The 26,790-nt window shown below is 33.6% G+C and overlaps 1 protein-coding gene and 1 pseudogene across 1 annotated transcript; both read right to left on the bottom strand.

The window, feature by feature from the left end:
- Positions 1–964: 964 nt before the first annotated feature.
- Positions 965–7,533, bottom strand: LOC147399141 (phosphate transporter PHO1 homolog 3-like; annotated as a pseudogene).
- Positions 7,534–13,162: 5,629 nt separating this feature from the next.
- On the bottom strand, positions 13,163–19,641 carry LOC147399140 (phosphate transporter PHO1 homolog 3-like). The gene is made up of 13 exons (XM_086448584.1): positions 18,888–19,641; positions 16,729–17,074; positions 16,593–16,641; positions 16,405–16,476; positions 16,177–16,306; positions 15,877–15,997; positions 15,416–15,674; positions 15,227–15,331; positions 15,084–15,128; positions 14,491–14,640; positions 14,119–14,403; positions 13,903–14,039; positions 13,163–13,633 (listed from the first exon to the last, which is right to left on the bottom strand). The coding sequence occupies exons 1-13, from the start codon at positions 19,504–19,506 to the stop codon at positions 13,537–13,539; spliced, it is 2,415 nt and encodes an 804-aa protein (XP_086304710.1). The 5' UTR covers positions 19,507–19,641; the 3' UTR covers positions 13,163–13,536.
- Between the last annotated feature and the right edge of the window lie 7,149 nt (positions 19,642–26,790).

The raw sequence follows: 26,790 nt of genomic DNA, 5'->3' as shown, positions 1-26,790 counted from the left end.
TAATGGAGATTCTCTCTTACTGTTGTTTTTGAACAATATCAATTGAGAGATTCAACAAAGATCAAATATCGCCAAAAATTAATTTATTGGATCCCTTTTTTTAATTAAATATCATGTGGCATACTCATGAAGGCCCCATTGACTCTTAGATGTTTACTTACCGTCAAGGGTGGAGCTAGGATTTTCTTGTAGTGGGGGCAAACTATGGTTAGTTGTATAGTTGAAGAACTTAAAGATAAATGATTTTAAGGAAAAATTCAGAGGTTTTTGATTAGATCATTTCCAATTAATACATGAGAAGATCCAATCAAGAGGCAATGTCATCAACAACAAAAATTAAGGGGTTGAGGCAAAAATTGGAGGGAGGTGAAGGTGTGGGGCCAAATGGGGAGAGAAGTGAGGGAGTGGGGACAAATGAGGCATGTACTTAGAAGCAAATGTATGCTTCAGTGAAATAAAACTATGATTTCAACCATCCACCCTATTTCTCATCTAATGTTTGTTAATGATGTTCTCTTCTTTAAATCAATTTGAGAACTAAATGATATCTCTTCCAATAATGGGGATAACCTTGTAGCTAGCTACTACATAAAACCTCAATCTTGGATGTAATTTGTCGAACACCTATTACTACAACACTTAGATACATAAGAAGAGGAAGAATATATATTTTTGGATGTAACCAACGTTCTTGAATATACTAATAATGAATTAATTGAATAGCCTCAATATGAAATAATCTTGAGAGCTCATGGACGACTACTTTTACAAATGGTAATTACATTTCCACTTTAACTAAATCTATGTACATAGTTGCTAAGAGAGGTTTTGATTAGGATCATTCCTTGATGATCATGGCTAATAGTCCCCTTGTTTCATTAATTACTTGTATATATTATGTTGCTTCAATGCATTTTGTGCCGAGGGTAACATCACCCTGCCTTTGTTCTACTTAAGAGGATGCCTACTCATCTCTGTCTTCATTCTCGTCGTAGTTGAAAGGGAGTGGTACTGACTTGAATGCACGATATTTTCCAACATTGTTCAAGTGCTCATTTTCCAACCTGATCAACCCATAACGGACCAATTATCGTGAGTAGATCGAACAAAACCATTAGATAATAAAAGTTGAATCTATCAATATTGAGATCATTGACAATAATCAATAAGCTAATTAAGTGATGTTAATTACAATTTTTAAGTGAATCAATAATGTAAACTTTCATTTACTGAACATACCTGAAAAAGTTCCATATGCCACGACGAATGATCTCTAGGCTGGCAACTATTGCAATTAAAGTTTCTCTGTGTAGGAAAGACACTTGAAAATCCAGCACTGTCTGTAGCCAGGCAAGTCTCAGCAAGATATTCAAGATCTGCAGTTTTCATGAAATCATTTGAAGGCATTAGAGTGATGTAGGACATGAATGACACCACGGGTTTATCGTCAGTTCCTTACCATGACTCCAAAGTATACACTTTTATGTGAGACAAGAATTTTGTCTCTCAACCATCGATTTTTGGAACTCCGTTGTAGGAGTCCCCAGTCAACGATAATGTCCCAATATGTATTGAAGATTGTTGCAATGACTGACGTGATCAATGCCATAACCCACCAACCCGTTGCCTTGTTCCGATTGTAAGTAGTCATCACGAGGACAGCTACAACGGTGGACAAGTATTTCAACCCGTTATATCCCTGCATTGGATCTTTCTCTTCAAACAAACGACGAAGACACTACACAACACAGATAATAATGGTGAGTGCAAACATTTTAATATGAGATTAATTGTTGGCAAAGAGGAAAATGGTTCTACCTGAAGTAACCGGGACCAATATGGAATAATAGCTACGATGTAAAAGAAAGTGTTGTAAACATCATAATTTTTACAAGTATTCCGCCTAAGTTTGAAGTCTCCCCAGCCATAGTAGCAAATGTAGAACTCAAGACTTCTAAGGGCTTGGATCTGAAATAGAAGAATTACAAATACTTATTGGTTAGTTCTATTATGAATAATCAAAGTACATAAAAGTTCTTGTGCGATCAATTGATTGCAAACCTGGCTAGTTAGCTGGTCTGCCAAGAAAAAATCTGGGAGGGTGACCTATGGAGGGAAGTAAACAAAAAGATCAAAATCCTTGTCTGACACACAATTTATCTATAAGTTTTGTATAATTTCTCATCATTTACCTTGTAGAGGGGAGCACAAATACAACGGAATAACAACGGAGTAAGAAAAAGCGACTTGAACGATATATGATGTTGAATGGGCAAAATGTTATGACAAGTACAAGCTGCACATAGAGAGAGAAGTGATTGTTAGTTAATATGTGGTTTTGAGGAGAAAGAATAATTTTGCCAAATCTTGGTATCTTACACTAAGTAATCCAAGTGGGACTAGTTCGGTGAACGTCTTGTAATCTTGGGTTGTATCGTCCATCTCCATGTCTAAGTTCGCAAGCACACTAGCAAGAGCAAGTGTAGCAAGACCAGTACTGAGAAGGAAGACTTCTCTGTATCCTAACTCTGTCCCTTGCTTGAAACCAAATATAAATGGATAATTGACTCGATAACGCCTCCAAAAGTATATATTTGTAGCATACATGAGCATGTGGAGGACAATAAATCCAAATAAGCTGTAAAGAAGTTTAAAATGTCTTGTTAAATAAAGAAATTGCAACTGAGCCAAGAAAAGAAAAAAGAAAAAATGCAAAATATTTGCGATGGTGGGGAAAGTCTAACTTACCTATAAAGAGGAAACATGTTTTCCATGTACTGGGCAAGGCCGTCCTCCTTTACAAGTCTTCGAACATGAATGATCAAAATAAGGGCTACTAGGAGAGAAATTGTGCAACCAGTAAACAAACCTGAAATATAGAAACATATATTTTATCAACCCCATCGACTAAAGCCCTAAACATGTTTAGAACAGATTTTTTTTTCCATTAAGAAATGGAGCCCATTCTCTTGTATTATTAGTTGATTCAAATAGTAGATTTGCTTAGTATTGAACTTACCAGCCAAAAAAGTTACTCTGTGCCTTTCATTTTTCATTTTTGGTCTTAGAATAGACATGCCCTTTCTGCGATTTGAGTTCGAGAAGTGTTTGATAAATGTAGCTTCCACCCTCTCAATGAGCCTAGTGACCTTTGAGGACATAAGCAGAATCAATGCAGCCCAGTTAGTGCGATACGAAGTTTAAAGACATGGACTCTCATGTCTTGTAAGTATGATTCAAATTTAGTACATAAGGAAAACTTATTTCTTAAATTTTGAAGAAAAATACTAATCGTAAAAGGCTTACCTCATCAGAGCCACCGACGTAGGAGTTATCCACCATATTTAGGTAGGATCTTGATGCACTTCTTGAAGTGACCTGCAACAAAGTCTTAAATTTTAGAAATATAGCATCTTGGACTAGACACACTGTGTTCTAATTAATCGTTCCAATGTTACGAAAACCTTTGCATCAATAAGAAGAGTAGCCCAACTCACTCGTGTTTAAACTCATGTACATCTTAGAATAGTGGATCAAACCTTATCATATTTCTTCATGATCTTCGAGAATGCCAATACATTTAGAAAACTGTTTCATTCATTAACATATACATTTCGATGTCAGTGACTAAACCACTTGAAATTCAACAATGTATATGAGAGTACTGGTGTTAGTGTTTGTTACCTGTAGTTTTTTAGAAGTCGAAGCTTTTGATAGAACACAATAAATGCTCGCTTCAGTTGTTCTTCAACTTTTCGAAGATTCTCTCTATCGAAAGTTAACTCTTTGTCTTGGTCAACATTGAGAATTCCTTTGATGGTTGAACACGGTGTTTCCGGACTATTGTTGATCTTCACATGTTTAAGAATTTCTAGGAGACTTGTTCCAGTGTCCATGCCTGATTCGCTCGAGCTCCCTTCTTTGGACATCTCAATTTCGCCTATTACATCAATTGGTGCCTTTCCTATAAATTTAGTAGGGCATTCCATTAAGTCATTTAACTGTTGAGGTGTAAAGGTCATATCATGATTTTCGTCTTAGTGACAAAAATCTGCAATTTTTTGAAAAATTCGTGATTAAATCATGATTTTAATAATTCTGGATTAAATCTCAGTTTTTTTTTTAAATCATGAAGTTTTGAAAAATTCACAGATTATTTTTATTTTTAACATTTTAAGTGTTATTTTATCATTTAATATATACAATACGTATTTATTACATTTTCTATACTTAAAAAATTATTTTAATCTTTTTAATGTATCTAATGATTTCCCGACCTTATTGATTTTTGCCGACCTTTTCCCATGACTTTGTCACTATGATTTTCGTGAATTATTTATTATTAATTTTCATGAAAAAAATAAGAAAAGAACAAAAACCTTATCTCAAAGATTGGGGGCAGACTTAATGAATCTTCATCATTCCATTCAATTCTATTCAAAGTGCCATCTTTTTTTTTTTTTTTTTTGAGATTAAAGTAACATCATTTGTTATTGAAAATGGATTTATATTTACTTTCACTTTCTCCCTCTAACTTTATTTTGCAACTACAATGATCATTATGAATAATAAAATGGTCTTATGTATGGTTATGACACACATATTTCAATATTATCCTTATTTTTATTATTTAAATTCGAAATTTCATTTACTATAATTTAATTGTAAAATTTTAAAATCCCAGTCTAAAAATGTTTTTCCAATGAAAAATGCTGGAATGACACAAGGTATTTAATGCAATTCTCACAAATCTGACTTGGGATTTGCACATAATCATAGATGTGTTTCCTCACGATACAAGTAAAAATCATCTACAGTTATGTATGCATCTCCACGTCATAATTGCGAGAATCACAATAAATCCTGTATCACCCCAGAATGACTCTTTTTCCTAATATATCAGACCTTGATGAAAATATCTATGTTTCTGACACACATTCATGTCAAAAATATTTCCCACAATGTCCATTTCAATGTAACTCTAACATTGTCCTTATTTTTATTATTTAAATTTGAAATTTCATTTACCATAATTTAATTGTAAATCCACAGTAAAGGAAAGTTTTTCCTAATATAATATTGACTATTTCGTTGTACGGTATTATTTAAGACTTTGTGGAAGAGTCAAATATCTGAACTTGTTGTACAAGGTACTAGGTGTGACTCAGTAACTATTACTATCAAAAGACTCAGGATCCAAAACGGTGCTCCAATGTGTTTATTTTTTAATCAAATCGTGCCACGTAGGCACGTTCGTATCTTTAGAGACACTGTATGGAATCTAAAGAAAATATGTGACGTCAGACCCATGTGTGTGCATACGTGTCTCAACTTATTGCTCATTCGACCACTTTGTCGGCTAGGGGATTTCTTTGATTTTTTTTTTTTAATACTAATTAAAGAATCTAGATCGTTTGCTCTTTCTAGAGATTTATAATTTTTTTTTCTCAAAATTTATATATATTTGGTTATTAATTAATTAATTAAGACGGCATATCGGCTAACCTGCTACCCATACAAGTGAATTACAATTTTCTTGTTCTTTCTCCTTTTTAGGTTCATGGATTGGTCTTTGATTTAGGGGAAAAAAATTGAATCCATTTTATAGCAGTCAATAATCACATCACTTTATATATATAATTCAACAAATTGTAAAATAATATTTTGAATGAGAAGGCATTTTGTTGTATAATTCTAAGTTTTTAATTCCATCAAGTAATATTTCGATTGAGATATTTTGATTTCAATGTAGGTTAGACTGAAATATTAACCTGAAAACATTTAGGGGGCGTTTGGTTCGGATTGTAGAATTTGATTCTCGATTCTAATTATAAATTTTCAAAATTAAATTATAGAAATTGATTTTTAGAGTTACAAATCTTGTTTATTATTTCTGAAAACTGATTTTGTGAGAAAAAAAAAAAAGAAGAAAAAAAAACACTAAAGTACACATCTTAAGATTGAAAATGAGAGTAAAATTATGTTTTTTTGAGATTGAAAATAATGGATATTTGAGGAAAAATCAAATATTAAAAAAGAGGGCACTTAGGTTATTTTTTAAATTAGTTTTCTAGTGAATTGTAAATTAAGGAGCATGTTAATGTCGTCCAAAAAATTATAAATTATTATTATTGTCATTATTGTTATCATTATTGTTATTAATTATATAATTATGTTTATATTAGTATTAGTTATAATTGTTATTAATTTTTTTAGTATTATTTGATCGGTATAGTTATTATTATCATCATCATCACTATTATATTTATGATTGTTGTTGACTTCATTATTACTACTATTTTTATTAATTATAATTATATTTTTATTAATATTGATTATTATTATTATTATTTCAAGATTGTTGTAAGTGAATAGTGTGTGAGAATCAACATAAACAGTATGATAAATGTTTTTGATTTTTCATGATTTTGATTCCGGATTATGAAAAAATCAGGTTGATAATCCAAACCAAATGTTGCATCGAATTTTAGAATTCAAACCATACACCCCCTTACTGTTTTGGTTTATCCATAAAACAAACTGATAAACTAGATGGATATTAATAGTGATTTTTAAGAAAAATGAATCCCTAGAAACTTGAACTGATTCCTAGGAAATTAGTATTGGTCACATGGAAATCGATATCTTTCTTCTCATTTCAATCTCAATGGCATGTTAGATGGTGAGACTCAAATCTCAATCCTCTCATAATAGAATAATTCCATCTCACAATTTCTTAATTAGGACAGATGTTTTAGATATCGGACCAAACTAGTGGTCCAATCAGGTTTGACTACTAATGGACCATAGATTTATTGGTCCAACCAAAGTGAACTACAATCCGATCATGATCCAATATATTCGGTCCAATCATTGATTGATTCAATTTATAAACATAGATCATTGCAATTGATACAAAATTTTAAACCTTGGTTAGGATAACTTACTAGATATTCTAGCACTGGTGGGTGTAGAGGCTGACACTGACTCTACCGAGGCTGCTACACCCGAAGCAAGTCTCGTCATCTCGGTCGACCAATTGCACTTACTCCCTCGATCATCGACCTTGATCCGAAATGCGATCAATGCATCCATTTGCTTGTTCAACAATGCAGCATCCTCCATCACCTCCTCCACCTTAGCCTTGTAAAATTTATTCACCTTGTTGAACTCCTCGTCCAACCTTCTAAAGAACACTAGCTCATTTTCGCCACCTTCGTCAGCTGACATGAGGAACATAGTCTCATAATGCCCTTCTGATTCCCTAGGTTGCACCATATTTACTACTATCACTTGGTCCTCAATGTCCCCTCCACTTTGAGAAGCCTTACCTTTATTATTGTTGTTGTGTCTTTGAATTAAACCGCTGAAGGCTCTGTGCAGTGACATCCTTCGCTTTAGGCTTGTTGGTGGTTTGTTGCTTAATTTAAAGCGGTGGATATCTTTGAGTATCATCTTGAGATAGTTGTAATCCATGTATGCGTCTTGCCATTCGGGCACCATTTGCGACATGAATTCTTTCCCAAATTTCATCTGTAGTTCTTGTTTTGGTTGCAATTGGAGATGTGTTTGATAATCTTGGTTGATGAGTGAGAGAATTATTATAAAGGAGACCCTTTAATGGGATTTGATATTGGGGAGCAGGAGACAAGAGAGGATGGGAAGAAAAAACATGTTCTATGTTATTTATAGGACCATCGTGGCATTGAAAATTATGTCCGTGGCATTGAAAAGTAGTTTAAGGAAAGGCTCTCTTTCTTTTGTGACATCAACGCGCACTCCAAGAAATTTGCATATTAGGAAATTTCTTTCTTTAACTATGATCTCAACGCGCGTTACGTTAGATTGATTTCTGTATGAGTTGGGTTTCACTTTACAGTTCACATATTATTATTATTATTTTTTGACTTTTGACAATCCAACTTTTACTTATTATACCCCAATTAAAAATAAAAGACATAAGTGAATGGTTAAGAATAGATAGAAAGTTCGGGTGCCGATAAAAGTTCTTTTTCTCTTTTTTAATTAGATTTCAACATTTTAGTTTTAGGGTTTTACATGAGGCTAGCTAATCCTAATTGTGGCAAACTGCTGAAATTGTTCGACTGAGCGTTGCAATTTTTTGTAATGTTGAGATAATAGTTTGTGCCAAACCTTTGTAATGTTTTAATGATAATGTGTTTTATCCTTTAATTGGAGTGGTTGTCGTGAAAAATTTAAGAAATTAGGGCATAATAATTAAAAATTGGGGTATCAAAAGCAGTTTTTTTTTTTTTCTTTTCCTCCTTAGTTGAACGAATTGAATTAGCAAATTATCCATAATTTGTTATTTATTTGTATCTCCTCCTTTGATTTGAATTGACATCATTGAAGTAAGGAGATTAAGGATTTTCACAATTGTTGAGTGTATAATGTAATCCTCTTACATGCATAGTTCTCTCCTCTCCAATAGATTGGTCTTTTAGAGTATTTGATTAATTAACATGATATCAGAATGCTAGGTTTGTTTAGGTTATATGTTTAATTATTTCAATTCTTATAGGTGAGAAAGAGTGTTAAGTGTATATTTTCCTCCTCTTTCGGGTGTGTCATACCTCAGTTAAATCCCGTGACCCTTTTATGTTCATAGTTCTCCCTCTCTCCAACAAATCGATCTTATGAAGTAGTTAGTTGGTTAACAACAATACTTGCCAACTTGACACAATCTACCTTTATTTATTTTGGGATTGGCAATATAACATAAAGGAAATGTTTCACATGTAGAGCTATGCAAACATGATATTTATTCGAGTGAATTTGTGCACATTTCATTGATAAATAAAAAATTAAAAAATGAGCACAATGTGAGGCACCAAGAAAATGCATTGTAAGCCAAGAAAAGGGACCTCACAACAATGAGCTCGACAGCAGTACAAGAGAAATGTCTAAAGTCGACTATAACAATGGTTGTGAGGAGTAATTTTTTTCTCTCTTAACAATTAGAATGACCAAATTGTTCATGAGCCACTTATATTATTCCTTATTATGTCTCAAGTCAGATTTCATATATAATTAGCAAAATCACTAGAAAACTCTTCCAAAGCTACCTCAATTATAAATCAAACTTCAAAAATTAATGTGAAATTGATCAGGCAGCATTCCGACCTTTGCTTTTATTTAAAAGTGTGTGACTAATGAGCTAAATTTGCATACTTTTGATCACTTAATAATCTTTTTTCCATGTCGGGAATCAAAAGATTATTTTCATTATATTTTTTAATCATTTCTAACTTGATTGTAACTGGTTCAATTATACCTTAAAATTAAATATTATGTAAGTTAAACTAAGATTTTTTTGAAGACCCTAAATTAATTATCTTACCTTATTTTTGAGAAGGAATTATATTAAAATTATATTATTATAGCACTCCAACAATGCTCTTTAAAATAAAAAGTATATTTTATCAAAAACTGACAAATGTTATTTTAGCTAGTCTAAAATTTGTTTGGTGCTCTAACAATTGATCCGATGCCATAGGCTTTTAGAGAACGAAATTCTAAGAACTTTGAAAAAAATTATTATTTTTCACCATTGAATTTAATTTTAAGTTTGGGAGTTTGGTAATCATCCTTTTTCAACACCTTGGCTAAAACAATATTTGTTTTAAATTTTTATTTTATGAATGTGAGTTTTTTTCACAAAATCTAAAAGGATGTTATGTTGGATTATCAATGTGATAATCCATGTGATCCCAACGAAAATTAGTAAGATTTGAAATCTTACTAAATTAATTTGAATAAGTATTTTTATGATTTATATTATATTTTTAATAATAACAAACAAAACACCCTCACTACATGCGGCAAGTCTTAACCTCGATTTCAGTGTTCGCTACTTTAACGGGACATTAAAGAATTTGTTGGAGTTGGTTTTCATAGTTTGGCCTTTTATAATAAAGAGCATCTTTGGTTTAAATTTGAGTTGGAGTTGCTCTAAATGCTTAATTATTAAAAAGTATTCTTATGATAGTAATTATATTACCCTCCTCCCCCATCAACATTAAAAATCAACAAAGATAATAAAAAATATATATATTGAAAAACATAGGTGTTTGAATTTTTTTAAATTGAACAAATAATATTCTACTATTTTTAAGATAATTAAAATTAAACTGCTGGGTGTTCTCTTAATCATGATAAATTTTATTAGGGTGAAATAGAAAATATATGATACTTTGAGGGTGTGTTTGGATTAAATCAATAGGTAGCCGAACTTATTTAATTCGTCACTGCTTATGACGTTTTCTTATAATAATGTAAAATACTGAAACGACACAAACAGAGAGACAAAAGTGACAAAAATGATGTGATGGCATGTACATAACCATAGATGCTTTTTACTTGTATTTTGCGGAAAAGAATCTACGGTTATGTGCGTGCCACCATAACATTTTGTCACCTTTGTGTCTACGGTTAAATACACTTTAGATATTGATTTAAAAAAAAAAAAACTGAAAATGCCCTTAATTTTTTTATTATCAAAATACCCTTAGATTCCCATTTTCAAAGTGTATTTAAAAAAACCCATAATTTATTAAATATTAATGGATTTTGCTAACATGTGTTCTAAGGGCACAGGTTAAAAATAAAAATAAAACATTGAGGGCATTTTTGGTAGAAAATTCAAATTTTAAAGTGTATTTACTGCAGCTTAACGTGTGCCCTAACAAAACCCATCTAAAGGTCAAACTTGGCGAATAGTCAGGTGGACTCTCTCGTCCTCTTCAACTAGCCTAGAATGTGTTGAGAAGGACCACCAAACCAAACCAGCTGGATTCGATGTGTAATTATCAAAGAAAAGATGTCGTATGGACTTCGGTGGGGTCATTATAATCATATATTGGCTGTAAAACATTTCAAATAAAAATGTTACAATGATTTGGGACCACCAAATGTAAATGTTATCGACAACAATGTTGTACTGGTAATGCTATGTGTCACTCGTTCGTACAATTGATCTTTTTTTTTTATGGGGATTCTCTCTGACTGCTGTTTTTGAATGATATCAATTGAGAGATTAAACAAAGATCAAGTATCCCCAAAAATTAATTTATTGGATCTCGTTTTTTAATTAAATATCACGTGGCATACTCTTAAATGTTTGCCCACCGTCAGCACGGAGCCAAGATTTTCTTATAATGGGGGCAAATTATGATTAATTGCATAGTTGAAGAATTTGAAAATGAATGATTTTAGAAAGAAATTAAGAGATATTTTATTAAAAATTGAAGAAAAAATATTTAGATCATTTTCAATTAATATATGAGAAGGTCTGATCAAGACAACAAAAAATTAAGGGGGTTAGGTAAAAATTGGAGGGAGATGAGGGTGTAGGGACAAATGGGGAGAGAAGTGAGGGAGTGAGGACAAATGAAATATATAATTAATTAAAAAAATAGTGGGTGTCTCAAAATTCTGTGGGGGCAATTGTCCCCACTAGCTCCTTACTAGTTCCGCCCCCTGCCCACCGTTAGGTATTTTTTGACTGGTAATATAATGCACACCACCACAAATGTCATCGGATCAATGGGTGTGCAACACGTGTTTTTTCAAATTATTTTTTTAATACATTTGGGGAGTGGCAGCAGTTAAATCAAATCAGTTCCATGAGCCCTGGGCTTTTAATCTTCTTTATTAATATAGAGAAATTCTAATGCCACACCAACTTATACTAAGAGCACCCCAATTCTTAGGATTCTAATAAAAATTAGGGTGTTTTTAATAAAAGTTGATGTGGCAATAAAAATACCCTAATCATATTATGAGAGAAGGCCAAATAAATATTTGTTGACTTCAAAATTTTGTAGACCGAAAATGAGCTTATATTTATATATATATATACTCTTGTTATTATTATCAAAGTTTTTCGTCAAAATGAATAAAATTACAATCCGACAACTCTTATAACAAAGTTAGTTTTTAGTCATTTTATTATATTATCTACAAAATCACCTTAGTTAACATTAAAATATGATATAAAATTTACAATATACTAATGGATAAAGATTATTCATTTTAAAATAATTATAAAAATTAATCATGCATAAATTAATGTTTTGAAAACCAAATCGATGATTGGACCAAATAATTGTCAAATGGGACTTTGGTTTGATTAATTGAATCATAAATCCTAATTTTTGTAATACATGTGCGATTGCGCAAGCCACGTATTAGTTTTTAGTAACCCGTATTTGTTAGTGCTGCACTAGAATCATGTTATCATATGATCTTTTGGGATTTTCACATTCAAAATAATTTGTAGAGATACTATGACTCTTATGGAAAATACAAATATATTTGAGAAAGTAGAAGAGGTTTTAAGATAAAAGACAATTTTTCACTTTTTAAACTCTAATGGCTCCAATTAATTTTTCAATGTTTTTTACAACACCACGAGATGTTGTTGGCTATTGTAAAATGAACAGAATTGGAGCATTGTGAAATATATTTTAATAAATTGTTATCATCCTTTTCAAGAATACCCCTTAAAATTTATATATTATCTTTACTCTTTTACCTCTTAACCTTAAAAAGACAAACTTTAATATATTTATATAATAAAATTCAATGATGGATTCTACTTCTTTTATTCACCAACACAAAAGGGATTTAGATTTGACTTTGTTAATCTCAAAGATACTTTTAACTTTATAATCTTTCCTCTTCTCTTTATTGTCTTTCTCTTTTACATCTATTTTCATGATTATCTCTTCAATTTTCTTTTCTTTCTTACTCAATTTTTATTGTGTTTCCCTTTCTACCCCCTTTAACTTCAAATAGGATTCCTGTGCCTAACAGAAGAAAACTCAAGTATGTATAGAACAAACTTTCTATAAATTCATAGTGTTGTCGGTGAATTATTATTATTATTTGTTGAATGGTAATCTCTGTTTTTCTTCAATGAGGTCATTAACTAGATGCAGGTGGAAATCAAAGTATATATTATCACTAAGTGCTAGCTGGTACCTGCATGATGTTGGTGACTTCATGATGGTTGCTTCTTGAGCCCAAAGTTGGAAAATGGCGTTGAGTTGAAGTTTCTTGAAAATGACACTCTTGAATTCTCTTTCCTCTTGAGCGACTTCTTACTCATGTCTTTTAAAGCTTAATTTTCATATAGGTGTGACTAAGAAAACTCATTATTATTGCACTTTACATAGGCAAGGAGTCTAATTTTATCGACAAATCAATATTTTAAGTATAACCATCTCCTTAGAAATTCTAATAACTGAATTAATACAATACAATAAAACAAAAAGGGAAGTTAATCCTGCAACATAGGATGTACTTGGGAGGCTTGCGATGGTAGAGGCCCGACGAGGCACCATTACTACGTGAACAATGATTGAAGCTCGCTCCTCTAGTGTTGGCCTTGTTGAGTTATTAGGCTTGTTCATTCGATTGACGATAGTGGCACTAACTAATTGTACTATCACAGAAAAACAATTGTAGTATCACCAACTAATTCAATCTGCCATTGTATATTGGAGTGGACGCCTAATCATCTTTGTCTTCCTCCTCGTAATTGAAGGGCAGTGGCACTGACTTGAATGCACGATACTTTCCAACGTTGTTCAAGTGCTCGTTCTCCAACCTAATCAATAATCATTGGTTCAATTCTTGTAAGAACAACAAAATTATTTATGGTACAGATTTATAAACTATATCATTATCACCTATTTGGGGAAATAGGTGATAAATGTGGCATACCCCAAAAAAGTAATACTGTTCTGATTTGTGATAATACCCAAGACTGAAATTGATACAACTCTGCACTAACTTGTTCCAAGTTGAATGCAGAAGTGAATCTTTTCGGTTCGATCAGTTTGATACCAAGTTGAAAATTTTAAGTCCTTAGCTTACCTAAAGAAATTCCAAATGCCACGACGAATGATCTCTAGGCTGGAAACAATTGCAACTACGGCTTGAGGATGTAGGGAGGAAATTTTAATGTTCAACACAGTCTGAAGCCAGGCAAATCTCAAAAGAACATTCAAGACCTGCAGTTTTCATGAATTTGATGTTAAGTCGATAGATTCTAGGACATCAGAAATGCCAATTTTTTTTCATAAAACTTACCATTGCTCCGAAGTATACACTCTGTTGTGGGACAATGAGCTTATCCCTCAACCAACGATTCTTCGAGCGCCTCTGTAGGAGCCCCCAATCAATAACAATATCCCAATATGTACTCACGATTGCTGCAATGGCTGAGGTGATCCATGCAAACACCAACCAAACATTTGACTTGCTATTGGTCTGAGTGTAAGCAGTCCTCATAACCACAGCCACAATAGTTGACATGTATTTCAATCCATTATATCCCTGCATTGGATCTTTCTCCTCATACAAGCGCCGGAGACACTACAACAGAATGAACTAATATCATGAGTGTGAACACATCAATAGGGAGGTTAATGGTAAGCAAATATGGAAAAAAAAAGGACCAACCTGAAGAAAGCGGAACCAGTACGGAATTGTAGCTATGATGAAATTGAAAGTGACATACACAGCGTTATCCTTGCAAGTGGTCTGCCTATGTCGAAAGTCACCCCAAACATAGTAGCAGATGTAGAACTCAAGACTCCTAAGGGCTTGCACCTGAAACATAAGAATAAACAAGATTTCTTAGAATGTTGAGGATCTAGTTCCACATTACTTACAGGTTTTGAGAAAAAAATGAAAAAGCAAAACCGACAAAAATTGCACAAACACAAGGATTTATGTGATTTGGAAATGTCCCTACATCCATGGATCCGAACAAGAATAATCACTATTTTCTTTTTAGTTTTCCAGCCCAAGAGATCTCTATTTATAAAACTGGGAGTTGATAAAACATGTCTACCACCCATGAAATAGAAACCCTGATTAAAAAAAAAAAAAACCCTTGAGAAAATATTACACAATTGCCCTTTTAGTAACTCTACACCCTCGCAACTCTGCGTACCGCCAACAGAATTGAAGACATTTACACAACACTAGTTACTTTTATACTTAATTGTTCCTCTATTTAAAGAAACTTAGCCTGAGCCATGGAGTCAAACCTGACTAGTGAGCTGGTCTCCCAAGAAAAAATCTGGTAGGGTGACCTGTGATGAAATAACAAACAATCAAAAATCAATAAACCTGTCTTAAGTGCCGATTTCTCTTCCATTTTTTGTAGAAATTCAATTAATTCATCCTTTACCTTGTAGAGTGGGGCAAGAATACAATGGTATAAACATTGGAGTAGGAAGAAACGGCTTGAGCGATAAATGATATTGAATGGGCAGATTGTTATGAGAATTACCAGCTGCATAAAGAGATAAATTAGTAACTGAGTCTATATATAATTTGGAGAGGGAAAGAATAATTTGGCTAAGTATTGGTATCTTACACAAACTAATGCTAGAGGGAGTACTTCAGTGAATGCTTTGTAATCTTTGGTTTTTGGGTCCATCTCCATATCCAGATTTGAAAGAATACAAGCCGATCCAAGTGTTGCTAGGCCGGTACTGAGGAGAAAGACTTCTCGGTAACCCAACTCTGTCCCTTGCTTGAAACCAAATATAAATGCATAATTTACTCTGTAATGCCTCCAGGCGTATATATTAGCTCCGTACATGAGCATATGTAGGACGATAAATCCAAATAAACTGCAATAAAGTTCGAGATATCATGTTAATTAAGACAAAAAAAAAGAAGTTAAGGACTAGAGACTCAGTTCCTGTTTGCAAATTAGGGAACTGTCAAATAAAATCACTTTTGCTTTTTCTAAGATTAAGTGAAGAAACTGAAACAGAAACTGAACAGATTTCAAACGTTGATGATTTGTAGCCGAATTATGTCCTGACTTACCTATAAAGAGGAAACATGGTTATCATATACTGAGAACTGCCTGTCTTTTCGTTGAGGTGTCGAGCACGCATGATCAATATAAGGGCCACTAGGAGGGCCGTTGTGCAACCAGAAAAGAAACCTGAAATATAACAACAAAAGAATTCAACTAATCTGTTTGATTAAATCCTTAATCAAAACAAATATTTTTTTTTTGCCATTTTTTAAGAGCATCACATGGGATGAGAATGCAAATCAAAACCCATTCTCTTTTATCAATTGATGATCTATGCTTTAGATTCTACTTGATATATATCTTACCCAAGGAAAATGATATTCTATGCTTTTCCCTCTTTGCTTTTGGTCTCAAAATTGCTATGCCTTTGCCGCGGTTTGCATTCGCAAAGTGTTTGATAAAGGTAGCCTCCACCCTCTCCATGACCTTAGTAATCTGTGAAGGCAAAATCACAATCAGAACTAATTACTCGGAAAAAAAAAATGATCTTATATGTTGTTCATAACTAGAATTATGAATATGCGAAAGCTTACCTCATCAGAGTTGCCGAGGACAGAGTTATCTACCATTTTTAAGTATGCTCTTGATGCACTTCTTGAAGTGATCTGCATAAATGGAAAAAATAGGAAAATTAAAACAAAATCAATTATTTTTTCTAAGGCTACCAATTCAACATAAACTCTTAAGAGTGAAAAGTGATGTTTAAGTCTTTTATACTAACCTTGTCATATTTCTTCATGATCTTGGAAAATGCCAAAAGATTGACAAAGCTGGTTCATCAAAAGAAGGCAAATAAGGCACAATTTTTTTTTTTTTAAAGATATGTCAAAGAATCATGTAAATGTAATGCATGTTACCTGTAACTCTTTAGAAGTCCAAGCTTATGATAGAATCCAATGAATGCTTGTTTCAGTTGGTCTTCAACTTTCATTAAGTTCTCTTTTCTGAAACTTAATCTATTGTCCGGGTTAACTTTGAGGATGCTCTTTATGGTTGATCGTGGAGTTTCACGTGTATTGTTGATCTTCACACGGTTAAGGATTTCCAAGGGGGCTGGTCTGGTGGCCTTTGCAATTTTCGATTTCTCTTTGTAAACATTATTGATACGTTTGGTGTCATTGACACCCTTATCATCACCCGATTCTTCTGAATTTTCTTCGTTATTCTGTTCGATCTCTTCTATTGCATCCAAATACTCCCCTCCTACAAATTTGTGATATTGTGTGAAATTATAGGCTAAGAGCAAAGATCTTTGCATTAATTCTTGATATCAGTTTGATTTATATTTAAAAACAACAAATAAACATCCATATTGAAGACACAGGGGAGAGAGGGGGGATGTTTAAATTTAAGGGGCTTAGTATTGCCGCGCCCAATTCTTGTCACGTTTTTCTACTGTTTCTAGCAAATTAAATTTCATATTTGAGGAAACGTGATTGTATTTTGTTTATTTATTAGCTTAACACCTTCATTTGTTAATAACAAATCTCTACTAAATTCTATTATAGTTTTGATAGTCTCAATCAACTCTTCCCATCCGAGCCAATCTTAAAAACCAATTAGATTATTAATTTTTTTTTTTTTTGGGTTGCCGAGGGAGTATCCCCTCCTTAGGTGAGACTAGTCTACTTGGCCCGCATGTACGGTCACAGCCTATCATGTAACCAATGATATTTTTTATATTTAATAAATTATCATTTTATAAGTATTAATTAAAATACATTTTTTTTTTACTTGGTAATTGAACGACCATGTAGAGCCTAGTCTAAGGCCCTCATTTGGACCATGTGGACTGTGACACTTGTCCAAATGACACCTCAACCTTCTAAATTAAGAAATTGAGTCATTGAAATAAACCCATAAAAATTTCTCCACCTATCATATTTTTTTTGGATGGTTGAAAAAAAGTTCCTTATTCATGACTTTAATTTCAAATGTCTTAGTTATTGTGATGGTAGGTAGAGTAAATAACCCGAAGGAGTTGGCCTAGTGGCAAGCAGAGACTTTATAAGCTCTTCAGGAAGGGTAGGTCACATGTTCAAAACCCCACGTAACAATGAATTCCTTAGGGCCATGCTCCAAAGTTAGGTCGATCATGCTTGACTCAACCAATTGCACATAAATACGTTAAGCTATTAAGACCTTGTAGACCTACCTATTCGGTAGGAGGCCATCCGGCAATAAATAATGAAAAAGAAGGGGCAGTTGAGAAATAGGTTAAACTATTAAGACCTTGTACGCCTCATGTACTACTACCAATGGTCGATAGAGAATTAAAATAGAGAGTTATTATTGTCACACCAGCTTTTACTATGCCACATACTAACTGAGTGCAATTCTCTAGTGGTTTATATATAGGAAGAGGTATGTCATTAGTAACAGTTGGTGTAGCAATAGCAGCTCTCTTGAAATATCTGTCTTAAAACTTAACTCGAATGAGTCAAGTTGACCACTCATGAGTTGATTCGGATGAGTCAAAGAAATATTAAATCAATATCTATTTAAAAGCATATTTTAATCTCTAAAACAAATAAAATATTTTATGTTTTGTTTTTACAAAAATTATTTTGAATCCTAATAATATGACTTGCCAGGTGGCATCTAAATCAACTCAATCAACTCCGTGACGTGAACAAGTTTGAGAATCGTACATTTGTACGTATCGGGATACATGGTTTTACTTCCTCATAAATTGTAAAAAAAAAAATGTATTATGAGAGAACCGTATATCCCAAGGCGTATAGATCTAGGATTCTTGAATTTGTATTCAAGGAGTGGTTGAATATGCTCCCCGACGAGTCATATCATCACGACTCAATTATTATATAATGCGAAATAACTCGGTCAAGTTTCTGACTCGACCCAATCCAATCCATTTTAAAATTGACTCGGAGAGTTGGTTCCACCATGACTAAGAGACGAGTCAACTCGAAAGTCAATTAACTTGGTCGAGTTTCAGGTGGACTCGGCCGAGTGTGGTAAAAAAAAAACAAAAAGACAAAAAACAGAGATATACCGGAGACTTTAGGGATGGGGCTAGTAGGAGAAGAAGCCAAGACCGCAGCCGAAGAAGAAGCGACATCAGAAGCAAGGCGAGTCATCTCGATAGCCCAATCGAAACTCCCATCAGGATTGTCGACCTTGATCCGAAACGCAATCAAAGCATCCATTTGTTTGTTTAACAATTCAGCCTCCTTCATCACCTCTTCCATCTTTTCCTTGTAAAACTTATTAACCTTATTGAACTCATCATCTAATCTCCTAAAGAACACAAGCTCGTATTCACCTCCCGTATCGGCCGACATGAGAAACTTAGTTTGATATAAGTTACTATCTGATCCTTCATGTTGTACTGAATTAATTAGTATGACTTGGTCTTCAAGGTCTTCTACTCCTCCTGCATGGCCATGGGCATGATGATGAGGACTCTTGAGGCTATTGTATCTTTGGGTTAGACCGCTGAAGGCTCGATACATCGTCATCTTTCGCGCTAAGCCTCTCGGAGTTATGGCTGGTTTGGTTGTTTGTTTGAAACGAAGGATTTCTTTGAGTAGTGTTTTGAGATAGTTGTAATCCATGTAGGCTTCTTGCCATTCGGGCACCGTTTGAGACGCGAGTTCTTTCCCGAACTTCATCTCGATTGATCGATTGATAGATCTCTTCTGGTGTAGATGCTTCTTATGTTATTTGTTCTTTGTGGATGTTAAAGGCAAAAGAGGAAGGAAGATGGAGAGGGTGTAGAAAGAAAGAAAAACTGTTGACGAGCGAGTTACTCATAGAGACTTAAAAAAATATATAAGAGTGATAGATTGACTCTTTCAAACATTGGAACTATTAAATGTTGAATATTCTCTAAAGACTTCAAAATGGACTTGGACAATTCAAACGGCAAAGATGGAGTTGGGTTAGTTGGCTGCCATCACTCATCTTCCATACCTCGAGATACGCAGAAAAAAAAAGATGGAGATCATCTCATGGTCTTCTTCTTGAATGTTTGAGCTAAGAGTCGTGATGAACTGACGATCTAAATAACTGACTTGGCAATTCATATAATCTTACTTAGCACGTGGCATACACAATCAACTTACATGACGTGGCAGACCTAGAAATAGTAAATGTGCTCTCGTCAAGATAGAAAACTGCACTTTTTTACGAGTTACTGTAGTTCTGTATCCTGAGGAAAGTGCACATTTACAAGTCCCAAACTTGTTACGTCAGGTAAGTCAATTGAGTTGTCATGTGACTAAGTTAGATTATCAATACTCTTCATGAGTCGTGATAATCTGATTACCCCACGTGGCATATTCAATTGACTATTGAACGTGACAAGTTCAGGAATTGTGGATTTACACTCCTTGGGATATAAGGTTCCCTCGAGATACATTTTTTTATATTGGAAAGTGTAGTCGTGTATCTTGAAGAGCGTAGATCTATGATTTCACCTCAAGGTAGTTGATTAAGTTTGCCACATGGGATAATTAGATTATCAAGATTCATAGAATCATAGATTGTTTTCTTCAAGAAACACAGGAAAAAGATTCGTGATAATCTAACTACCCCACATAGACAGTTCAATCGACTATCGTGACGTGATGAGTTTGAAAATCATAAATCTATCCTCCTCAAGATACATGACTGCATTTTTCTATAAATAAATAAAAAAATTGTATCTCGAGGGAACCTTATATCCCGAAGTGCGCAACCCAAACTTGTCACTTCAAGTAGTCCATTGAGAAAGCCCAAGTGGGGTAGTCAGATTATCACGACTCCAAGGAAAAAGATGTATGGTTGGGTTTATATGCCACGTCAGAGTCGGTATGTTATAATGCATTAAATATACGAATAGAGAATCAGTGTTTTAAAAACCGGACCGGATCGACGGTTCGATTCATTGAGAACCGGAACTTACTTATAAACCGTCGATTTATATGAATTAATGGTCAAACCGTCAATTCTGACCGGCGCTGCTTTTGACTTGAATAACGTGATGTCATCCTTGATATTATTGGGACAGATTTCTGCAGAAATCTTCTTAAAATAAAATATTAGAGATTTAACGGAAAAGTCTTAACTTGATGTCAGCCTAGTGAATATTTTCCAATTAGATAATCATTATCTAATAAGAAACTTTATAAAAAGAGTCGTAGTTTTCTGACTCCCACATCACATAGTCCCCAAACTCTCCTGACGTGGCATGTGGAAGAATCATAATTTTTTTTCTCGGGATACATTATTACATATATTTATAGGGATATGCAGTTCTGAATCCCGCGGAAATATCCATGATTTTAGCATATGCCACGTCAGGAGAGTAAGAGGAGTCTGTCAGATGAGGGAAGTTGGGATATCATTTTTCTTTTAAAAAGCGGATGGTCGCTCATTGCATTTCGGTTCTCAATAAATCGGATCGGTATAACGCTGTTTGAAACTCAGTTGAATCAACTCAACTCAAGTAGTTTCGAGAAGATTTTGGTTTTTGACTCCATCAATGGTTACTCAACGAGTTGAAATAATAATAATAATAATAAGAAAATGTTTCTTCTTCCTTGTGAAAATTTGTTTTGTTTGTATTCTTGGGTCCATTATCCCAAGGATTTTCAAAACATCTCTTACTATATCTACAAACAAACAAACAAACAAAAATTCTATATAAAAAATTAGATTTGAATAAAAGTTCTAAACAAATCGTGAAAAAAATCAAAATTTGTGGTTTAAAATCATCAATCAAATCAAACGCCTATGTATAAATCAACCAAAAGATCCATAAATTAAGTTATAGGCTCAAAAAGTAGTTCATTAGACATTACAATGATTGACATAAAAAATTGTGTTTAGAGTACAAGAAATTCCTCTTCGAATGAAACTTGGAGTCAATGAGAATTTAAGTGCGAATGATGACGAGGAATTCGTAAAGTGTAATGATTTTGCAACTCAACTTGACAGGGTAACCCAAAAACTCAATTGACGCATATCCTACATGAATCGTAAAATTTTACTCTCAAGACACACAACTGCACATCCCGATAAAACATGTGCAATTATGTATCCTAAGGAAAAAATCTATTGTTCTTGCACCTACCACACCAGTGAGTTTTTGAGTTACCTTGTTAGATTGAGATACAAAATCAGCACTCATTGCTAAATTCTTCCCGAGTTCTAGTCGTCATCAAGTAAATTTAGGGTGTGTAGAAGCAGTAGTTACTTAGAGTCGGAGTGAGTTGAAATAAACTCTAGTGTTTTATTTGGCACTCAGGCACGAATTCTCTTGGGGTGGTGCTGGAGTGACCTCAGTGCGACATCTTGATGTGGTGGAATGTGCATGTTAGTAGATGCATTTTGCTCGTGTGTCCCCCACTGAGGTTACTCCAGCATTAATGGTCTCTCCTAGCGAGGAATCATTCCATCTCAATCGTATGTTTGAGACTTGAAAATTTGGAATGTTCCACAAAAAATTAAAAAATAGGTGGTCTCCATCAACTAGAAAAATCATATTTTTAAAAAAAAATTTATGTTACAAATATATTACACCCCAATTTTTTAAACAATAATGATGAATACACGTAGTCTTGGTACACGGATGATGTGGCAAAGGCACATAACCGCACATCTTTTTCCTATCTATCCCGATGAAAATAACCTATGGTTCTGGGCCTTGCCATGTCAGTTGCGTACCCAGACTGTGCATTCATCACGTTTCTTTCTTAAATTATATATAACACTCCAATAAAGATTAAAACACATCATTCAAGCATTTATCACAAAAGATTTGACTTTAATTATTAGTTCAACAATACAAAACATTATAACATTCGTCTAAAGAATTTCACTAGTTGTTAACAATTATGATTAAACTCAAATAAAATCTCAAACCCAAAATGTAGAAATCCAAAAAAAAAAAAAAATTGAGGTCTAATAAGTAAAAGTGGGGGTGCCAATAACAATTCTCTCTATATCAATTGCATCTTTATTTTTTATTATATGTGCTAGAGTAACATTGCACTTGATGTTGTTTCACACATTGGTGTGCACAGAACCATATATGCTTCTTACTCGTATCTCGATGAAAGCATCTATGGTTATGTGCGCACATCCACATTAACAATGTTTGAAATGATGTTATAAACACGAGAATCTTTATTTTTGAATATCTCAATCACTTTGGAGATTTTTGGAATTGCCACCATTCTTTTTGGAAAAGGGTGTGATTGGTCACCCGTGATGTATCTTTTTAAAAATTCATTTTTATTTTTATTTTTTGCATCTAGTAACTCTCGTACGGATAAGATACATTGGTCAAACCTTTGATCTAGATAAGGGGGTCTACGTTAGGGAGTAGGGAAGGTGTTAGACACCCTACTCCATTTACCATTGGTGGTAACATCGGATTCGATTTTTGAAAATAAACAAAAAAAAAGTCGGAAAGATTTGATATGTGCATCGAGTGTGAGGGACTTTAATGTTGGTTCAAACCATTGATGACACCCTTATTGAAAAATGGGTCCTTCGATGGCTCAAGTTTTTTGTGGTGTGTGCATAGGTATAAAAAAAGGGGGAGAAGTAGAAGAGGGTAAATAGGAGGGGAGAGAAGGGGGATACTTGTTTTTTTTTTGTCCAAGACCCACCTTATTCTTAGGTTGACTCTTTTTGACCTTCAAAGGAGATGCTTTCTTAACTTTTCTTGACTTGCTTGAGAGAGAGTTTAGAGTTGAGAGAAAGTTGAAAGAGTATTTTTGGGAGATATAGGATTTTTCTATTTTTCTTAAATTTTCATTATGTTAGAATTGTGTTGAGGATGAGGGGATTTCATAAAGTTTTGAGGATTATTTTAAGGGTAAAATGGGATGAATTGATGAAAAGGAGTAGAATGATTAGGGGTTTGTGAGATGGGTGTGTGTAAATTGAAGATGATGGAAGGGCATTTGTGTAAGGAGAATTAAATGAGTTATTTGTAACTCAAATGGTATTTGGGTTCAGTGTTAAGTGAAGGAGAATGAGTAGTGTTTGATTGAGAGAATGAAGGTGTAAGAGGGTGATTGATAGGTTGACTATTTAGTAAGGGAAGGGGAGTAATGTTTGATTTAAGAGAATGGAGGTGTAAGAGGGTGGTTGATTAGATTTTGGGAAAGTGAGAGAGATGATGACATGTGTTAAGATGTGTGGAGATTAGATATTTTAGATGAGTTGATTGGAGAGGATGAGTGTTTGATTTGAGAGAAGGGGTGTGGGTTTAAATTGTAAAGATAGGTTTTGTAGATAATGATGAGGGTAGGTTAAGAAGAGGTATGGGTGGAAAGTGTGGGTAAATAAATTTTTTAGAGAAAAGTTGATGGGTTGATGTGTGGGTAGATAATGTTTAGAGAAAAGTGATAGGGGTAGGTAGTTGGATGAGGGAGGTAAGTTGAGGTTGTAACATGTGTCCCACATTGATGATCATATTGATTGGTTGTGATGTTGGGTTAGGTAATGGATTAGGTTTAGGTAATGGATTGGGTAGGCATACTGTTGGATTGAGGAATGGTTGGACTTAGGTTATAGGTAGGGTTTGGGTATAGTAATAGATAGGGCTGAGTTGAATGGGCTTAGGTGATGGGTTGAATAAGGATGGATTTGAGCTTATGTTGGGTTAGGTTGAAGAGTGTAGAAGGGGGATGAGGAATTTAGGTCCATGGACCACGTGAGTAGGGTCTTGAAAGAAAATAACAAAATATATTGGATTTTGAAGATTTGGACCTTGGGGCCCATTTCAATTTTTACGATTTTTGGGGCATTTTGTGTTGAAGACCCGATCAAATTTGCGTGTCTACAGATGTCAATTCCGATGTTACTTCAATATTTACGGTGTCACGCCAAATAACAAGTAAACTGTCAAATGCGTTCCTAACAAACTATTATATGTAGATTGGATATCTACAATTCTATCACATACATCTTACCCAATTTCTACATTAGATTTCTCTTCTTATTGCTCGAAACTAGTTTTGAAGCTTATATAAAGCATAAACCATTATTGTTTATTTGTATTATTGGTCACATATAAGGAAAGCTAGGTAATCTCACATCTATTACATTTAAACATGTATAAGATGGAGAGAGATAGAGTGAAATATTGCCATGGATGGTAAGCAGTCGTGTGTCAATTAAATTTATGAAACTAAATATTGGACGATCAAGAAATATCAAATATATAAATTAATATATTGAACATAGTATATAAAAAGATATTGATGTGATGAAAATTAGAAAACAAATGAACTAAAAAATAAATATATATAGGAGTAAGACTAATCACAATGTGAAAAAAGCTCAAATTTGACGGCCTTGGGCTGTCAAATTTCATAAAATTCGACGGACCAAGAGGTCAAATTGGTGTAGAATTTTTCATTGTCAAATTTTTTTTTCGACGGATAGAAACTATCAAATTAATGAAGGATGGGAGAAATTCTACAGTTCTATGCCGTAAAATCTAGGAACATCAAGAATTTTGACGGTCCTAGGCCATCACAATTCAGTTTCTAAAATTCGTGAGTCTTGGCCCATCAATTTTTTTTGTCGAATTTTCCAATTTTCACGTAGTGAATAAGTGATAAATTTAGAAAAAATTGATTAAAATCGTTTACTAGACACATTCAATGAAGGCCGATTGTATCTCTAATTACAATAAATATTCAAGTTAAAATCCTTAAAAATAATGCTAGTGTAGACACCGGGCCTTACTTAAAAAGGGTTCACAAAAACATATTTGTTATAAATGAAAAACGTCAATGGACTTAAGGACCAACATTTTAAAAATTTAAAATAAAGGCCGGCCGTATGACTTCCATTAGGACCATGGGTCTACGATAAGGTCTATTTATCATTTAACACCCATTTTCAAAAAGAATGATGGTGACTCAAAATCCAAATATAAATTAAGTTTTCAAAGAAAATCTCATGTCTACAGTTAGAGTAACATTAAAATTGACATCGTATCACACATTGTATGTGTGTACATAACCATAGATGCTTGTCATCGAGATAACATTGAAAAACATCTATGGTTCTACGTGCACCTTGACGTCAAGAATGTGTGAAACGATGTCAATTTTAATGTCACCCCAACATTCTCAATCCTTAAAAAAGAGGGAGAATAGTACTAAAAATAGTGAGTATAAAGAAAGTAAAAAATATATAAATATGATTTCAATGGAGTCAGTGATTTTTTTACTCCCACTCTATTATACTAATGTGACATGTGCATAGAACCATAGATTTTTTCTCGGGAGACACAATTACACATATTTATGGGGATGTGTAGTTAGGCATCCCGAGGAAGAAATCTATTAATCTATGTGCATGCCACGTATTTGAATGGTAATCTTTTTTTTTTCTTTTTCCAATAAGATCATTAACTGGATGCAGGTGGAAATCAAAGTATATATTATCACTAACTGTTATCTGGTATGTTGGTGCAGAAGGAAGAAAGAAAGTATTGGAAACTTATCTTGAGAATCTTAAAAAATTGGGAACTTGATCTTTGAGAATATATATTACTTGAGGACTCTTACTATACACGTTGTGGACTCTTGCTGTCCAAGTTGTATTAGGAAAGTTGTTCCCTGTTTTGGTTAATTGTCTCCATGTATTTTGAGGCTCATTCAAGAGCAAGAACAATAAGAAAAACTCTCTCCTTCTCCCATGTGGATGTAGGCACATTGCCGAACCACATTAAATCTGTCTTTGTGTGCATGTTTTTTGTTTCTTTATGGCACCTGCATGATGGTTCCTTCTTGAGCCCAAAGTTGGAAAACGGGATTGCATTGAATTTCTTGAAAATGACACTCTTTAATTTTCCTTCCTCTCGGGCAACTTCTTAATCAGGTATTTTAAAGCTTAATTTTCATAAATGTGTCAGTAAGAAAACTCATTATTATTTCAATTTA

Source organism: Akebia trifoliata, chromosome 7 (genome assembly GCF_017979445.1).
Source record: "Akebia trifoliata isolate Shusen 1 chromosome 7, ASM1797944v1, whole genome shotgun sequence".
NCBI classification, from domain to species: domain Eukaryota; kingdom Viridiplantae; phylum Streptophyta; class Magnoliopsida; order Ranunculales; family Lardizabalaceae; genus Akebia; species Akebia trifoliata.
The sequence above is the reverse complement of the archived record's forward strand: the minus strand, read 5'-3'. Positions and strand labels throughout refer to the sequence as shown.